The sequence below is a fragment of the Nuphar pumila genome, chromosome 11, assembly GCF_984573655.1.
Source record: "Nuphar pumila chromosome 11, dmNupPumi1.hap1.1, whole genome shotgun sequence".
Lineage (NCBI taxonomy): Eukaryota > Viridiplantae > Streptophyta > Magnoliopsida > Nymphaeales > Nymphaeaceae > Nuphar > Nuphar pumila.
In genome coordinates, this window is record NC_143259.1 from 112,773,414 (window position 1) to 112,792,096 (window position 18,683).

The 18,683-nt window shown below is 35.6% G+C and overlaps 1 protein-coding gene across 1 annotated transcript; it reads right to left on the reverse strand.

Moving 5' to 3' along the window:
- Window positions 1–9,764: 9,764 nt before the first annotated feature.
- Window positions 9,765–16,034, reverse strand: LOC149822886 (uncharacterized). The gene is made up of 7 exons (XM_089980402.1): window positions 15,992–16,034; window positions 15,771–15,878; window positions 14,738–14,864; window positions 14,572–14,640; window positions 14,292–14,337; window positions 13,637–14,201; window positions 9,765–10,151 (listed from the first exon to the last, which is right to left on the reverse strand). The coding sequence occupies exons 1-7, from the start codon at window positions 16,032–16,034 to the stop codon at window positions 9,835–9,837; spliced, it is 1,275 nt and encodes a 424-aa protein (XP_089836528.1). The 3' UTR covers window positions 9,765–9,834.
- Window positions 16,035–18,683: the final 2,649 nt, after the last annotated feature.

An 18,683-nucleotide genomic window follows, 5' to 3' on the forward strand; every position in this document is an offset into this window, starting at 1 on the left:
CAAGGGGGAATGACAAAAACCAAATTCTAATTGGGTTTTTGAAATAGCTTTTTTAGTTTTAACGGGGAATCAAAATGGGCTTTGGATTTGGATCCAACCTATGATATATATATATATATATATATAGTAGTGAGTAGGTGCTTGATGGGATTTTCAACATTTTTTCATTTCATTTTTAAATTTTGATCATTCAAATGTAATATATGTACTTTATTTTATAGAGATCAACTCTTGAAGTTTTGGATTCCATGACATAAGTGGGTTTTTATAAGGTTCAAAAATTCAACGGTCCAAAATCCTTGTAAATTTTTAGGGTCCAAACATCATAAGGCCGAAACGGCCTAAAAGCACCAAAGAAGCTGCAAAACCCATCAAACACATTTGGGTCTCAAGTGAACTCAAATCTTATTAATTTAAATGGGATCCATTTGGGTCTCAAATGAATCTAAAATCTTATTTTCTTTAGTGGGATCCATTTGGATCTCTAAGTGGACCTAATATTTTATTTTTGTAGTGAGATTCATTTGGGTCTCTGAATGGATAAAAAATACCTTTTACTTAGAGGGATCCAATTGTGCCTCTAAGTAGATCCAATATCCTATTTTTTTAGTAAGATCAGTTTGGACCTTAGATGGATCCAAACTATTTTGTTTACTTTAATAAATCCATTTGGGTCTCAAACAAATCTAGCAACTTATTTTACTTATTGGTATCCATTTGGGTCTTAAATGGATCCATAATATCATTTTTTTGTGGGTCCAAATGGATTCAATATCTTATTTTCTAGGTGAAATCCATTTGGGTCTTCAAATGGATCCAAAATACATTTTACTTAGCGAGATCCCTTTGGGTAATGGATCTGAAATACCTTTTTCTTTGTGGGATCTATTTAGGGCTTTTAAATAGATCAAATCTTATTTTGCTTAATGGTATCAATGTGGGTCCTAAATGGATCCAAGCCACTCCTTGGCCTGGTTTAAACCCTGATATGGGCTAAACCTACTCAAAACTATTTGGGTTGACCTGAATCATTTAGAGATCTATATAGAGCAGATCCAAGGTCTTAAAACTCATAATGGATCTGTATAATTAAGTTTGGATTCTCTCTCAAGTCCAAACTCAACAATTCAACTTTGAATTAGGTCTACTAACTGGATTCAATCCGGAACACATGGGTTGATCAATTTGTTTTTCCTATGAGATCCAAATATAAAAAACTCATATAAAACCTTGATTAAATATCAAATAATTTACAGAAATGCCAGAATATTATCGATAAATAATTGCCAATTAGTCAAACAATATTAGCTAAATAAAATGATAGAAATAGTATTTACTAAAATCTAAATAAAAAAAAATTATAGAAATATTTCTTTTATTTAATTAAAAATTTTGAAAAATTTGCAGACTTTACATTTATAGTACATAGCTCAACGTTAGAGGGTTTGACGAACTACATCGTACAAGTTATTAATTGATGAAATAGGAAAAATCTCAACATCAAGGGGGTTCGTTCTTTGGATTCTTAATGCGAGTCGGGTTACAATTTTTGTACACACCCTCTCTTCCGTCTAGCAAATGATTGAGGCAAAATCACCTCATCTGCAAAAACTCATTTCTAACTATGAATAGCTCAGCATCAGACATCATACTGATATTAAGGAGCCAAAGATCGAACCTCTAATGTGGAGCTATGTCTGATTAAAAATGATCCCTTGAAAGAATAATTGCATATCCTTAGGGTGAGATTACAGGATTTTCATGCTCAAGAGTCTGATGCAGATGAGGCAGTTTCACTTTAATCATTTGCTTGAGAGAAAAGAGGGTCTGCAGACATAAACAACAACCCTATTGGCATTAAGAAGTTAAAGAATGAACCATATTCATCATAATATTGTCCACCTCAGTCATGACCTCTTTCTCTTATTTAAATCCTTCTCCACCGTCACTTTTTAAAAGCGAAAACAAACCCTAAAATGGAAACTAACACTTTTTTACTATCAAAACATTGTTATAAAAATCAAAATGTCATAATTAATATTGGCAGGGACATTCACAAAAATATAGAGATGTTCATCTTTAAGTCTTCATTAAATTTGTTAATCTCATGTGCACTATTTGGGAAGTTTTGACATATTTTGTTTACATGAAGTTCGCAGACACATTTGTGTGAACTTCGTTCTATATATGTGAATTTTCTGAAAATATTTGCGAAGTTAAACTGAACTATGCAACATCATAAATAGTGGACAAAGTTTAAATATATTTTATGCAAATACTGGACTAAGTTCACATATACCTTATGAACTTCATTTTTGTAAATATTGGTCACTATTCCTCTATATTTTATGTGGTCTTCCTCATTCTCACAAGTTTACAATTTAACAATTTAAGGAACATCATTAAAGTTTGACAAGTTTATGAAAATATATGTGAAGTTAAACTGAACCATATAATCTAGTGGACAAAGTTCAAATATATTTTATGCAAATACTGGACTAAGTTTGCATATACCGTATAAACTTTCTCATCCTCGCAAATATTAGTCATTGCACACCTATATTTTATACAAATATTCTCATCATCGCAAGTTTACAGATTAATTATTTAAGGAACATTCTTAAAGTTTGGCAATTCATATAAATTTATATTTGTATTGCATTTATTTTATCCATTTAAAACTTAATTTGTTCATACATTTCATTCATTAACAATTGAACTTGCCCATGCATTGCATTCATTCTATTCATTCAAAATTGAATATGTTCATATATTGCATTCATTAAAAAATAAACTTGCTCATACATTTTCTTCATTAAAAAAAATAAACTTGCTCATATATTTCATTCATAAAAAAAAATGAATCTGCTTATACATTGAATTCATTTCATTTGTTTTGCTCATACATTACATTCATTCAAAAAATGAACATGATCTACATTTGATTCATTTAGAAAAATGAATCTACTTATACATTGCATTTATTTCATTCATAACCTTAAAATTGAATTTGCTCATACATTGCATTCATTCAAAACATAAACTTACTCATGCATTGCATTCATTCAAAAAATTGAATTAAATCATACATTACATAAAAAATGAACGTGCATACATTGCATTTATTTAAAAAAACAAACTTGCTCATACATTAGATTCATTCAACAAAATGAATTCTATTCATAACCCTAAAACTAAATCTGCTCATACTTTGTACTCAATAAAAAAATGAATATGATCATACAATGCATTCATTCCATTAATTCAAAACTAATTCTGCTCATACATTGCATTCATTCAAAACTGTATTTTTTCATACATTGTCTTGATTTCATTCACTAAAAAAAAAAACCTACTCATAGATTGCATTTATTACATTCATTTAAAAAAATGAATTTGCTCATATGTTGTATTCATTAAAAAAAATGAATCTGCTCAAACATTATGAAACAACACTTAACAAATCTTACATTTTGCATAGCATACATACTCTGACATTTATCTATAATTTCCTCTGTTGTGTCCAACCTCACCACGTACATTGCACTTGTGTGGCACAACATCCTTGTATTCTATTCTCCGTCTCTTCACCTTCTTCACAAGAGCACAAATGCTTCTGAAGATCAACACTGTAATTGTGCGATCAATCACGAGCTTCATATCGACGTTGGTGGCAATACATTACTTTTGGACGTAGTTGTTGTGCCTTTCTCTTCAGTTCTTATAGTTTTTCTTTTAACTTTGATACTATAATGCCTAACATATGCTGCTCGGTATTTTTTTCGCAAAAAGTTTTATCATGAGACAAAGCTTTTTAATATAAGGAATTAGGGGCTTGTCACGTATAACAAGAATCTACGAATTGAAGCTTTCTGCTATATTAGATGTTAAACATCCATATCTTTTCACTAGAAAGTAATTGTTAACCCAATGTTTCGGTTTCACATCAGTGACAACATAATTGTATACAATTTCATTTTATATTTTTTTTAGAGAAAATAATTGCATTGTCGTCTCGTGGTTGCTAGAGCTGCAATCTACAAAAATGCATTGAATAGTGAACCAAATTTCTTAGAAAAGTTCCCATCAAAGGCTTCATGCACTACCCAACATGACATGTACATCATGTGTGGTGGACAACATACTTTAAACCTTCATGCCTATCTAAGATAATTATAAGTTGTATTCCCTCACTATATTCGTCGAAGCGCATGAGTTTTTCTTTAAAACGCTTCAAAAACTACACTCATGAATCCTTCAACTCTTTATCAACAACATCAAATGCTACTAGAAATATCTCACCATAAAGATCAACACTATGGGCCGACAATAATATACTTGTGTATCTTCCTTTTAAGAATGTGTCATTTCCCACAAATACTAGAGGACATCTTTTTAAAAACCCGTCAATGCTTGGATAAATGGATAAGAATAGATAGTGAAATTGAACTTTCTGATAAGTTTCAATGTACTGTAACAATTCTCAGATAGCCTTAATCAAAAGATTCAAGTAGGAAAGAAGCATCTTAAAGGCCTTTTTAAATGAACCATATAACGCCTCCTTAGTTTATTTCCGTCTATGTCATGCTTCGTTGTAAGTAACATCCAAACATTCCTTACGCCTAATGTTATTCATGACTTTTCTTAGAATTATCTTTGAATTGTCTTGTATGTGTATGTGAATAACACCTGAAATCCATTTAAAAAATATTTTTTCACTACAAGGTTGCTCAGTGATCCACCGTATGTATGCTTGCTTTGATACTTCTTCACTTGAAAGAACTCTGTTTCACACACCTCTTACAGGGGCAATCAATCATCATCTGCGGGTTTTTTCTCGTGCATACAGTAATAACTCTGTTATTACAGTTCTTTAGAAATTTTGCTTTATAATTATTTTTGATAACATGAACTTTCAAAAACTCGTGACAATATTGGAGATCATTAAACCTTTTGTCGAAAGAAATTTCTCAATCATTTGAATCTATTATTAGCAACTGGATTTGTTCACAATTATTAAGTTGTTCGTAAAGCAAGTCATTATACAAATGAGATGCCTCCATTTCAATGATTTTCAATTGCTCTTCATTATAGGAGAATCTATTAAACAAAAACATATTCAAACAATGTCTCATTAGTGTAATAATATAAAATAATTATATTTTCTAACAAATGTTCATATAGGTTATACAACATACTAATAATTCAACTTCTCAAATGTCATTTGTATCATGTCATCATTGTCTTCCTCTTCTCTTGTTGACATGTTATAGTCATCATCATCGATATCATCCAATTTTCCACCATTGACGTGATAGTTGTTACCGCTAATTAACTATTTGGTTGCACGAACTAAATCAAAATTCATCGTATCTATCACTTTCGTTGCTTCCACACATTCAACATTCTTGTATTTTCAATATTCAAAATTAACCACAAAAACTTTACTTCTTTTCTAAATTACCAACATAAATTACAAAATCTAACAACTTGTACCTAGCTTTGTCATATGCTTGAGAATGTTGGATGTCATTCAAATTACTATAATGAAGATCACTGACACTGGTTTACTCACGTGGTTCTACATCCTTTGCAGTGATCCTTTGATGATGTACAACATCAATTATTCATTCTTCATTACCTTCACGTCGAATATCTATGTCTCTAATGGGTTTGGGCAACTGCATGCCCTCTGCATGCTTGAACTAAGTATTTGGGATGTTAATATTGTTCACTATTTTGGGATAGTTGAATGATCGCTAAAGGACTGAACTCGATAGATGGTGCATCAAATAGATGCACATTCATCACTTTTTCTTTAGCTTTCTAAGCAACCAAGTAAATGTCACCATGAAAAAATATTGATTTCACATTATCATCGTCCAACACATTCATTCATATATCAGAGAAAAATTATATTAGAGGATCATTGACTCCTCCACATATCCGATTTTATGAGACATCAAAGCCATAAATTTTTTATAGCTACTTTTTTTGAGATGATTATAGATCTTCAAGTAGGGTGATTAGTGTCATAGTGGTGTACTCTAACCATTTTAGACTCTATCATTAATTGCCTACAACCGCACAACATATCATTCATCTAATGAAAATAACATATGTGAAAAGATCATCCCTATACGCTTCATACATTCAATTAATATAACTACCTATAATAACCACTCTGAAAGCCAACTACCCACAATAACCCCTTAATCTATATTCAATGGTTGTGAATAGTAAGCCCTAGCCCCATTATACCAACACAAAAACATCAAATATTAACTAAAGGATAAAAAAACAAACATAAATTAATTCTAACACAAAAAAATATGTATAACTATGAAAAGACCCTAAACATAATATACCTGAAATGGTAAATCTGGTAGTGAATATTAAATAAGACATAGAAAATATACCAAAAGCATCCACAACAACAACCAAATACAAATACACATAGGGCTATTAACGCTTATATCTACAAAAAAAAAGAAAAATGTTCAAAATAAAATATAACAATATGCATATATATATATATATATATATATATATATATATATATATATATATAGTTTGAAACTCCGCTTTCCACATAACCAAAAAAGTTGATGAGAATGGTGGATACCATAATCTCGTCAGAATGCAGCAACAAAATTCTATGGGATTCACCGTAAGTGAAGAAAACAAATACTCAGGGTTCTAGAGGAAAATGGGTGAATGTTCTTTCTAAAAATAAACAAAAAAAGAAACAAAATGAACAAAATTGACTTTATATATGATTCAATAAAACATGCAAAGTTATGTAGGTTCATATGTAAAAAATTTGCACAGATAAATATGTATTTGTGGATTTTTTAGGAAATTCACATATTTGGTGGATATATATGACCACTTAGTTTGATATTTGTGAAGTTTTGAGGTTTGGGTATAAAAGGATGCTCACAAATAGTATTAGGCAAACTTTGTGATGTTCGCAAAAAAAACGTGCAGACCTCTTTTTAAGTGAGAGTTTGCCTTACTCGATGAGCAGAATGATATATCGTGTGAACTTCATGACTTTCACACATGCGAAGGGTAAAACACTTCTAACAAAGTTGACTATTTACAGTTTTGGTCATCAAGTAGATTTTGGCAAATTATGGGGTTTTTAGGAAAATATGTCATCTTTGCGGTACAATACGGTGGTCATTTATTGAAAGATAAAACCCCATGTCCTTACCTTAACCGTTTTAAAATTAAAAGCTACATAAAACACCACAGACCATTTCCCTACCTTTGCAATTTTTACCTTTTTTAAAATTAAAAACTACATGAGAAATGAAAATATAACTAGAGTGTGATTTGAGTACCCCTTGACCCCTCCATTGGTGCATCTCTTAAAGTAACCGAAACGAATAGAAGAGTGTCATAATGGAATCAAAATGAGCCGCGTTCAATCTTTAACCAAATCAACTCGATCTGAAGCTGAATATTTTATATTCATTCAGATGTTGAGCAATCAGGCTGCCTTGACTACAGTGAGTCGGGTCAACTCAACAAGCTTTTGGAGATGGAGGAATCCTGCTTTTGTAAAAAATCCAAGAACACTTGGCTCAAAGAGGGGGATTGAAACACATTCTTCTTCCATGATGCAACTAGGGGTGGGCATCGTTCCGGTCCAGGCCCATTTAGAGCTTGGCCTGCCGGTTTTTAAGTGCGGCACGGTCCGACCCCTTTACTAACGGGCTGGGTTTTGGCCTAGTTCTTAACATGCAAATCCATTTGTAAGTTATTTTTTAATAAAATTAATAAATTGATTATTAGAATGCCAAAAAATTAAATTAAATGAAAAACATAAAATTCAAATTTTCACATCTCATAATGTTCAAAATATCCAAATCAAAATTTAATAGCAAAATATTTTGTCCATGGCATAACATTTGAGCAAATAAATTAGTATCAATTTGCAACCAATTTTCCCTTGCCTAATTAAAAACCTCCATATAATATTTTAAAATATTTTGCCTTTTTTTTATTTCTTTACGTATGTCTAGGGGTGGGCATTGGGCATCGGGCATCGGGCATTATGAATCGTAAAGACTTGAACAACTAACACCAGCAAGAAATTAAGCAAGAAGCTGCTTTCTCTCTATGCCTCGTTAAACAAAACACAAACACCGAGAAAAAAATGAACAGAAATCAGCATCGATCAAGTGATTTTGCACCACTCGTGAAGAATCATGAAGACTTGAAGATTTCTCTCTCTCTCTCTCTCTCTCTATGCCTCCTTAATTATGCTTATGCTCAAGTATTACTGCAACCATTTCCACTTGCTCCATCAGCTAGTGATCTGGCTTGTTGGTTACTTGAGGGAGGACTTGCAATTTGCACGGTGAAGGTGATGGAGAAAAAATTCCTAAAAGCCTAATTCCTAAATAAACCCAGTCCCATAAAATCATCTTTTTCTCATAAATTAGTGTAAATAATTAGGTAAATAGTAATAATTAACAAGTTCCCATGTACCCAACTAATTATCTTTCTAGTTTTTATAAAATTAATGCAACTAATTAGGTAAATAGTAATTGTTATTAAGTTACTATAAAATTAGTTCTTTTTAAAAAAATTATATTATTAAAAACTTAATTAATCAGATAGTTCAGGCCCATTGGGTCGACCAGGTAGCCTGTGGGCTGACCCGGGCCTGGCCCAGGTATATAACGGGCTGAGTTTGGGCTCGGTAGCTAATGATCCTAGGCCTAAAACCTAACCCGGCCAATCAGCTTGGCCCATTGAGCCGCCGGGCCCACCCCTACCTGCCACCAAATCCTTCATATATTTCTTGGAAATTTCATGAAATTTATTTGACAAGATGATGGATCCAAAATCAAGAATCAAGAAGCTTCTTCTTTAAAGCCTTGTTTTTTGACATTCTTGACTATGATACATGGATTGGTGGTTGCTGGGGAGGAGAACCATATGTTACTTCAACCAAGATGTTGAGATGGAGGCTATTGCCTTTCAATCAGATGATGACAAAGATCCGATCGTCTAGATGGGTTTCAAGCATGCTTCTGCCAGATCTACTGGAACATAGTGGCTTATATCTGGATGGATTTCATGCATGCTTTTATTAGATCTCCTTGGAACATTGTGGGTAAAGACATATAACGAGCTACATATAACGAGCTGTGAAAGATGACTTGATTTGAAAAAGATATTGTTCCCTTGAAACGTATAAATACGACTAATCTGGTTCTTAATCCTAAGAGGGTGCATATGATCTTAGGGATTTCTGGCCTTACATGAGGTTCTTTCTCGTTGCTCCCATTTTGTGTAATATGCAACTTTGTATAGAAAATTCTTTTTTTAAGGTGATGGTCAAACGGATGATAGATGCACCAGTGCATCTTCTTTTATTTAATTTCAAAGAGCCTTGTTGTGAGGCAGGTCCATTCAAGAGAACATCCAACTAGCTCATGAATCGATCTATAATCTTTCTACTAGCAAGCAAGGAGCGATCATGCTAAAATCAGACTTCTCAACAGCACAATATCAGTTGGACCTTTTTCACAGTCTCTATCCCTGGGTAGGTTTGATTCCGCTGAAAATATGAGAACCAGAGTATGAATTGAGATTTTCATGAGTTTTTTGTTCTTTACTTTTGAATCTAACCATACATATGTGATCCATGTGCTTGAATCAGTTCTTGAATCATGTCAGTGAGAGAGAGAGAGAGAGAGAGAGAGAGAGAGAGAGAGAGAGAGAGAGACGATGACGTATCATGATATATCCAACATATCAACTTCATATCCCACAACAAAATTCAAGTACAAGAATCGCTTACGCTTTATGCCATTATCTGATCAAATTATCCCTGAAAATTGATCCCCAACTTGCCCGTTTAACCCCAATCCAAAACAACAAACAGCAAACAAAAACGAAAAACTTCTGACCAAAGTTCAAAGTTGGTAAAGTCTTGGGAGATGATGACAATTGGGAGCTGAGTGGAAACGTAGGCTCTTCACTGCTATTACCGACATTTGCAGTTTTGGCGTTCTGCAACTTCCTTCGAGATCTTTCAGATTTCCTAACGCGTGGTGCAACTCTTTGAACTGGGGTTTGATTGAGAGAGAAGTTTAAATTCTCCACCTCCCTCCTTTCAACTCCATCCTCTAAAGGGGAAAGAAAGAACCAACAAATTAAGTGAGTTCAGGATTGAAGCCAACCAAACTGAAGAAAAGGAAAACGAAAACGAAATAGAGCTCAACCTCCAAAGGCCTCCGCTTCCCTCCTTTCAACACTCTGCTCTGCAAAGGAAGGGAATCATAGATGAGTTTAAATCTGAGAACAAGCAATTTTCCACAAGGACTATAAGGTTGAAAAACTGTAGAGAGTCGTTCAACTTGTGCGTGCGTGCACGCACACACACATGCGCGCGTATAACAGTCTTAGACTGTGTGTGTAAGGAATACCCCCATGGCACACCCCGTATACTTGGGATTAGGGATGTCAACGGGTTCTGTTTACAGGGACCTCACCTGGACCAAACCTGGTCAGGATATGGTAACAAATATGAAGACTTGGGTCAGGTCTCGAGGGTCTGATTAATACATGGATCTGAGTATAGTTTGTGAAATTTTATACCAGACTCGGGCTCAACCCGAGTTCTGATTAAGACCTGCAAATTTTCAATATAAAAGGAATAAAAAATATTATTTTATCGGGTATGGTCTAGGTTTGGTTAATGTAGTTCTTAACGGGTTTAGGTATGGTTTCTCTTATAATAGACTTAGGATATGGTTTAAGTCTGGTTTCACCTCAGTCCGAACCTACTCGGGATAAGGGTTGATGATGATGATAATTTGGTGGCCTCATGGCTAAAAAACCCTTACTTGTAACTCATGGTGGGAGATTGTTTTGACAAAAACTAAATCTAATTTAAAAAGGGTTGTGAATCATGTGACCGTCACATCAAGAGTTTTAAAAACCAAAGGCTCACCACCTATCACTTACAAAGACCTGCCTAATCTTTGACCTACTTACCTAACATTTGAAATATTACAAAGAGCAGTTGAGTTTAGAAACTAGTTCTCAAAGACCCACTTCTCCTAATCATAGTCCTTTAACCCTAGTCAAACCCTGGTTACTTACTGTAAATTAACATTTTTACTCCTTCTACAGGTCTTCACCATCACCTCTCCCATGGGTTAAAACGAGAGTTCCTTCATTGCATCAGCGAAGATTTCACTACCCTTCGATTACCAAGATAGGGGGCTTCCATTGCCATCTCTCTCTCTCTCTCTCTCTCTCTCTCTCTCTCTCTCTCTCTTCGATCATCATAGGGTTTCCATTCCCATCTTGCTCTCTCAAATGCTAAAAGAAAATTAGAAAAAAAAAACTCCAACCAAATTTCTTAGTCTCAAATGCAAAAAGAACTCAATCAGTTCCTCAATCCCAAATATGAAAGAAAAGGGCTGGTGAGTTTGGTCCAAGCAGAGGGAGAAGGGACTCCGGCATGGTACCTGTGTGCATTCTGGCAAAAAAGAGGCTCGACCTGGATTTGATGGTGTATCAAGCAACTCTGGTTTACCCCATAAGAGAAGGGGATTATGATGAAAGGGACATGAAAAAGGTAAATATGTCCATTTATAATGGAAAGACAAGGTTTGACCAGGGTCAAAATACTAAAGTTTTGCTCAAGCGTGTGTTTGAGAATTTGTTTTTAAACACAAGCAGCTTTTGTAATATTTGCGGGTATTTGTAAATAAGAAAAATGTTAGGTTCGTATTGTAATTTTTTCTAAATTTTTTCAATTCAAAAATCGCATTTTGATCACATAAAGAACACAAACTAAAGGTGTGATCCTTAGCTAAGAGACCATGCTAAACACACGTTATGATGTCAAATTGAGTTTATAAGGCTTGCACTCATGATTTTTTCCTCCATAGCAGTCAACTTTGATATATATATATATATATATATATATATATATATATATATATATATATATATATATATATATATATATATATATAGAGAGAGAGAGAGAGAGACGAAAAGTGATCAACGTTACTTAAAAGTGAAACTCAACAAAGCGTTGAGACCCACAAGCACAAACACAACAGCATAACATGAGAACACCAAAAACACAAAACAGAACACTCATAAAGGACCACAAACATCTATATGAGAGAGAGAGAGGTATTATCTACTCAATCAGCGCTGTAGGTGCGTTTACTTTTGATATTGGAGAACGTGCTCTGAAACTAATCATTTTGAGGTAGACATTTGGATTTTCATTATAAAGGTTGTGGCTAGGGTTGTCAATGGGTCAGGTTTGACCCGGACTTACTCGTATCAAACCATATAGAATCAGGGTTTGGTGATAAATAAGAAGGTCCAATTACAATCCAGTTCAGACCTGAAAGGTCAGATTAATATGGAGCCAGGGATGGTTTGTGAAATTTCGTACTAGATCAGGGCTCGACCCAAGTTTCAACTAAGATCCTTAATCTTTTTCAATGTAAAAGGATAAAAAATAATATTTTATAAAGTATGGTTCGGGTAATCCTTATGGAATTTGGGTATGGTTTCTCTTATGATCTGATTAGACTTGGATTGAACCGGATACCAGTATCTCAAATCAGGTCTGAGTCTGGTTTCATTTGAGTTTGAACCAAACAGGACCCGTTGCCACCCTAGTTATGGCCACTAATTTATGTAATGTTCCCCCTCGTCAATAATACAATTTGTAGAGGATTTAACTTCTGACTTTTATTCCTTTGGGAAGGATGACTTAGCTTAGTAGTCGCAGCAGCTAGAATTTGCACGGTATCACTTGTGGCTTGTGTGATCCCGGGGCACTATATGACAAACGCACTTGACTGACTTCTATGACTCAAATTTCTTGAGATATTTCCTTGTTCCTCTATTGTCGTTGGAGAAACGTCCATCGTTGATGGTGTCCATTGCTTGTATTCTTGAGCTCGGATTTTGCTAATTTCAAGTGGTCTATAACTCTCCTAATAGTTGTCAGGACATGAAATAGATACTAAAAGCTATGGGGGGAAGCGGAAGCAGAGGCAGGGAAGCGAATGTTACAAAAAGGAAACACATAGAAAGCACTATGAATCATGAGTGGAAGCAATTAATAAATGACGTGAAACAAATAATAAAATGATATAAAACCAATATGCAAGTTTGTTATAAAAAAAATTATAATTTTCTAATATGAAAAACATAACAAGTGAGAGGGAAACAACAAGAAGTGAGAGGGAAATGTTCAGAAAAAATTGGAAAACGAATTGGAAGTGGGCTTTTCACTGAACGAAAGCGAGTTTTTCATATTTGGGAAGCAGGTTTCCCAAAGCTTCCTCTCCTTTCGCGAGCTTCCCCATGTAGAAGCTTATGGTAACTATGTAATAGACACAACTACACATCAATATTTTGAAAGTGCACTGACCATATATAGTTAGCATTCTCACCATACAATTAATTATGTTAGTCCAGTTACTAATATAAGAAGTCAACTTATGGATTTGCTAGCAGGCCACCTATCATATAACTGCTCTCGTCCCACCATGTTCCAAAATTCATGTTATTATCATCATTATCACAGAAATACAGTAAAAAAGGGTTCTCTAAGTGCAGAACTTACCTTGATATGTTGGTGGTGCGGATGATGAATCAAGAGAGAGAGATCGATTTGACAAGTCAGGAGATGGTGGGCTATGGGATGAAGGTTCATTTGGTGCAGAAGGAAATGATGGATTGTAGGACTCAGATCGTTTTGGTGCGGAAGTAGCTGATGAAGTATATGAAATAGACCTGCTTGTTGGTGGAAGAATCAAAATAGGCTGTGAAGGAGCAGCATCAGCAAGAGGAGGAGGGGGTAGTGGTTGGTTTGTAATTGGATAGGAGGAAGGAGGGCCATAGGTGATTGGTGCGGAAGGAAATGATGGATTGTAGGACTCAGATCGATTTGGTGCGGAAGGAGCTGATGGAGTATATGAAATAGACCTGCTTGTTGGTGGAATAATTAAATTAGGCTGTGAAGGAGCAGCATCAGTAAGAGGAGGAGGAGGAGGAGGAGGTAGTGGTTGCTTTTTAATTGGATAGTAGGGATGGCCATCGGTGGTTGGTGCATATGGCATATAGGGAACAGGTTGTGGGGAAGGGGCAAAGACAGGTGCCACAGGTGGCATGTATGTCATATTTCCCTTCTGCAAATACCAATATCATGAAACTTGGTTAGTTTGATAATCAATATAGTAACCAAGCCAAGGGAACAGGTCATCAATAATAAGCATTACCTGCACATTTTTGCAATTCATCACCAGCCTTATCTGGCCCCCAGATCTGTCTCAAAAACATGCAAAACAAAGATTAAAAAAAAATGAAAGAAACATAGAATTCCATAAAATAAAAAAGAAACATAGAATTCCATAAAATAAAAAAGAAACATAGAAGGGTTGTAGGTCACTGGTGAATAAGGACTTGGTGTAGCCCAAGTTTAACAAGGCTCTCAATAGCAAGTGACCCTAAGCAGGTCATAAATTGAGAAGTTTCAGTAAAACAGTCTGGATTTGGTACCTGTCTTCAAACTGGAGTGGCCACAAGGAATCATCATAGCCAACAACAAGGAGCGTGTCTAGCAGAACCCTGCATCAGAAACACAATTTTGAACTAAGAAAACATGATGATGATGATGATGAATCTGGAAGCCTTGCTAAAAAGGGCATTAACTCATGAAACTCACCTTACTGTACCAATGAGACGGTCTGTTACCATGGTATTCTTGTTCCAAACTGCCAGGCCAATTTCATGGTGTCCCTCAACAAGAGTGAAGGTAAATTTCTGCTTGAAAATTGGATCCTTAGGTTCGCCTGTATGAAGCAACAATAAAGTACTAATATTACAGTCCATTTCATCACACAGGTTAAGTTTTTACTTCACTAAACATGGTTCCACATGTTCTTGGCAATTGCTATTTAAATGCTTTATATGCTACCCCCTTCTTTTCATGTCCATCCCATGCTATATAGAAAAGATCCATCATGGTTACACATAAGCCTAATTTCCAAGCCAGGGGCATGTCTTATGGAGATTTTGAAAACTTGCCATCAACTTATAATGAAGTTGGCTACATAGTCTCTTGCAGTATAAACATGGTGAATCAAGATAATTCATTTTTTTTTTTGGATGTTGAGGAACTTGTTTAGGAACAATAGACTCTTAATTGGACTCCCCTCCTAGGTAGTAAACCCTGGGTGAATGCCCTAACCTACAAAGGACACCCACCGGGCAAGCCACCAGTATGATCCCAATGAGGAATCGATCATGAGCAAGATGGGAATCAAGATAATCCATGCGAGTCTCTAGGGAATATGATTGATCATTGCACGAGCACTAGGATCCCAGATGGGTTCCATCATACATTCAATCCTAGCCATCCAGCAGAACCATCTAGCCGTTGATTGAATGATTAAGATTGAATGTATGATGGAACCATCCTATTTCAAGTGATGGGATCCTTGTTCCGAACACTACAAGGCTAAAGCAATAGGCTCCCTGGTGGATAAGGGGAATGGCCTCGAGGTTTTATGTCATCTGGCATGGCGACCATAGCTTGACAGGACTTTTCAGCATGGCAGGTCTCTCAACTCACCGCGCATTTTTCCATGTAAGAAACCAAAAGAGAATCAATCCTAACTTAGGTCTCCTGGATTTCTTTCTAAAACAATTGATTAATGATCAGCATAAACTTCCACCGGCAAGAGAAGATTGTTTACCTTTGCATACTTGCGTCCGGAATGAATTGTTAGCATATTCAAGTCGGACATATGGGTCTTGGTCATGCATCCAGGTCGACGTATCCCTCAAGTTGTGGCCGCTCACAACTAGGAAAAGCAACCATGAAAGAGTGAAACACATAAAACACTCACAAATCCTACATAAATCATGATATGCAAGGAGAAGACGATGATGGTGGTGGTGGTGATCGTGATCGTACCTGTTACCTCTATCTCTTCTCTACATATACCATTGATAGACATTTGTGGAAGGAAAGAAGGATGGCTTGACTGTGTGCTGTGCGCCGTGTGCTGCAAGGCTAATTGAAGTCTTTATTAGCTCCCTATTTAATCAAAGTCAAGTCACCAATGAGTTTGCAGAAAAAAACTTGGTGATTGTAGTATGTTTTCCAAGAAGCAGAAGGGTGGTTGTGCTTGTCAATTGAGGAGCATCCAGCTAGCTTCCATATATTGTCTTTCGGTGCATAAGATGTGGTTAGGCAACGTCCAAGTATTGCTTCTGCAAGACTTCTTTTATTAGGTCGTTGGCATAAATGTTACTCTTCCATATTTTTATTCAAGTAGTTATTTTGACTATTCAGAAGCAGTTATTTCTTGGAAATAGTGGTCAAATTGTTATTGCAACTAAATTGAAATGTGGAAGTTTTGACATAGAATCATTTATCTATTGAAGAAGACTGTTTCTTTTTTTTATGAAAAAGAACGATTTTTTAGTTCACAAACTTTTCTTGGTTTTCTGGCCATCGACTTTCGAATGGTTCTCAAATTTACCTAGTAGACAATGCAGATCACATCTAAGGGGTCGTATTTAGGGGTGTCAACCAATAGGGTTTACCCAGATCGCACCTGAATCAAACCCTATAGGGTCCGGGTACGGTGATAAATAAGAAGACCAGATTAAGACTCGGGTCCGGACCAGAAGATCCAATTAATACATGGATCTGGGTATGATTTGTGAAAATTTATACCAGACCCACAAATTTTCAATGTAAAAATACTAAAAAAGTATTGTTTTACCGGGTATATGGCCCATGTCTGGTTCATGTAGTTTTTATTGGGTCTGGATATAGTTTTTCTTATGGTCGGTCCGATTAGATAGGGTTCATACCTGAAATTCGGAGCTAGGTCTGGTTCCACCTGGGTGCGAACCAAACCCGACGACCCGTTGACACCCCTAATCGTATTTGATTAAAACATGTATCAATAAGATGCCAGAGAAAGGTAGGACGGTAGGGTAACCCAATTATTCATAGGTAACCCAATTTTTCATCCTGTCTCAACAATTTGTGGACTTGGTCATTGTATGTGTATTTTTAAAATAAATTAATAGAATTTCAGTTTTTTTTAGAGCGTTTCTCAAGAAAAGGCACATCTAAGACAGCATTCTACTTGTGCATGAGAGAGTCTATTCAATGACCTTAAGCAGGAAACAATGTGTATTGTTTAAAATGGACCATGCTAAGGCATACAACCAAGTTTTTTTTTTTAAAATAACGCTGGGGTTACCCGAATTTATATTAAAGAATAAAAAAATTACAAAAGATCTCGCTGAGAGGGTAGTCAATCGGGTGGCTTATTTTTTTATGATAAATTATTATGCAATCTAAGGAAGAAAATAACATTTTCCATGGCCAGCAACGGCTCCTTTAGCAAAACACCATCACAAACGAAAGCATTTGCCAAAATTCGTGCAGCGACTAGGGGTGTCAACAAGTCAGGTTTGATTCCGACCTAGGTAGAACCAGACTGGGGACCAATCTTCAGGTATGGTATCAGGTCCGAACCTGAGTTTAATCGGGTCCACTAGAAGAGAAACCATACCTGGACCCAATAAGAACTACATAAACCAGACCCAGGCCATACCCGGTAAAATAATATTTTTTATCATTTTTATATTGAAAAATTATGGGTCTTGATCGGAACTCGGGTCGGGCCTGGGGCTGGTATACAATTTCACAAACTATACTCGGATCCATGAATCAGACCTTTGGGTCAGGACCTGGGTCTTATTCAGGTCGTATCATTTATCACCATACCTGGACCTATAGGGTTTTGTCTGGGTCAGGTCAGGGTAAGAACTATTGACACTCCTAACAGGGACTGATCAAGTATGACGACCTTCAGTAGCCATAGGATGGGAACAGCAAGGTACATGGGGGGAATAGATAGAGGAGGAGGGTCTGGTACAAAAGTAGGGGACAACATGGGAGGTATGTCCTCAACAAGAGGATGAACCGCTGGTAGAGGGTCAGGAGGTGTGGGAGGCATATTTGTGTCAGGCGATTTTAGTAAAGCCACAGAGAGAGGTATAGGCAAGAGAGATGTAAGAAGAGGGCAAGAGATATGTAGGAAGAGGGGGGATGGGGGCATTGAAGGGCTCTTTTTAAGAGAAAAGTCATGTTTATCAAACTGAACATTTTGACTAATAATTATTTTTTGATCACATAATCAAGGCAAAACTACCCTTTGTGTTGGGTGTTATATCCTAAAAAATATACATTTGGTACCGCAGAACTGAAGTTTATAATTAAATAGACAACAGTCACAAAGGCATAATCCCAATATTTATACGGTAAACCAACCTGAGCCATAAGAGTAAGCATATCTCCACAATATGTCTATGCTTCCTTAACACAACCATTTTGCTCGTGAGAGTGTGGACATGTAACATTATATTCAATACCACGACTTTAGATACACTTAAACATATTGATATTCACCACCCCAATCAAACTGAAGAGTTTTGATCTTCATGCCACACTTATTTTCTACCAATTTTTTGAACCTTTGAAAACCATGTAGAACTTAGATTTTTAATTAATGAAAAAAATATGTAAATCTAGAAAATGCATCAATAAAGCTCACATAATAAGTATATCCTCTAACACTAAA

Coding starts and splice junctions, on each gene's coding strand:
- LOC149822886 (XM_089980402.1), bottom strand. CDS start 16,034: ATGTCTATCAATGGTATATGTAGAGAAGAGATAGAGGTAACAG. Junction 14,865..15,770: donor CCGGACGCAAGTATGCAAAG/GTAAACAATCTT, acceptor TGCTTCATACAG/GCGAACCTAAGGATCCAATT. Junction 10,152..13,636: donor CGCACCACCAACATATCAAG/GTAAGTTCTGCA, acceptor TTTCCCCTTTAG/AGGATGGAGTTGAAAGGAGG.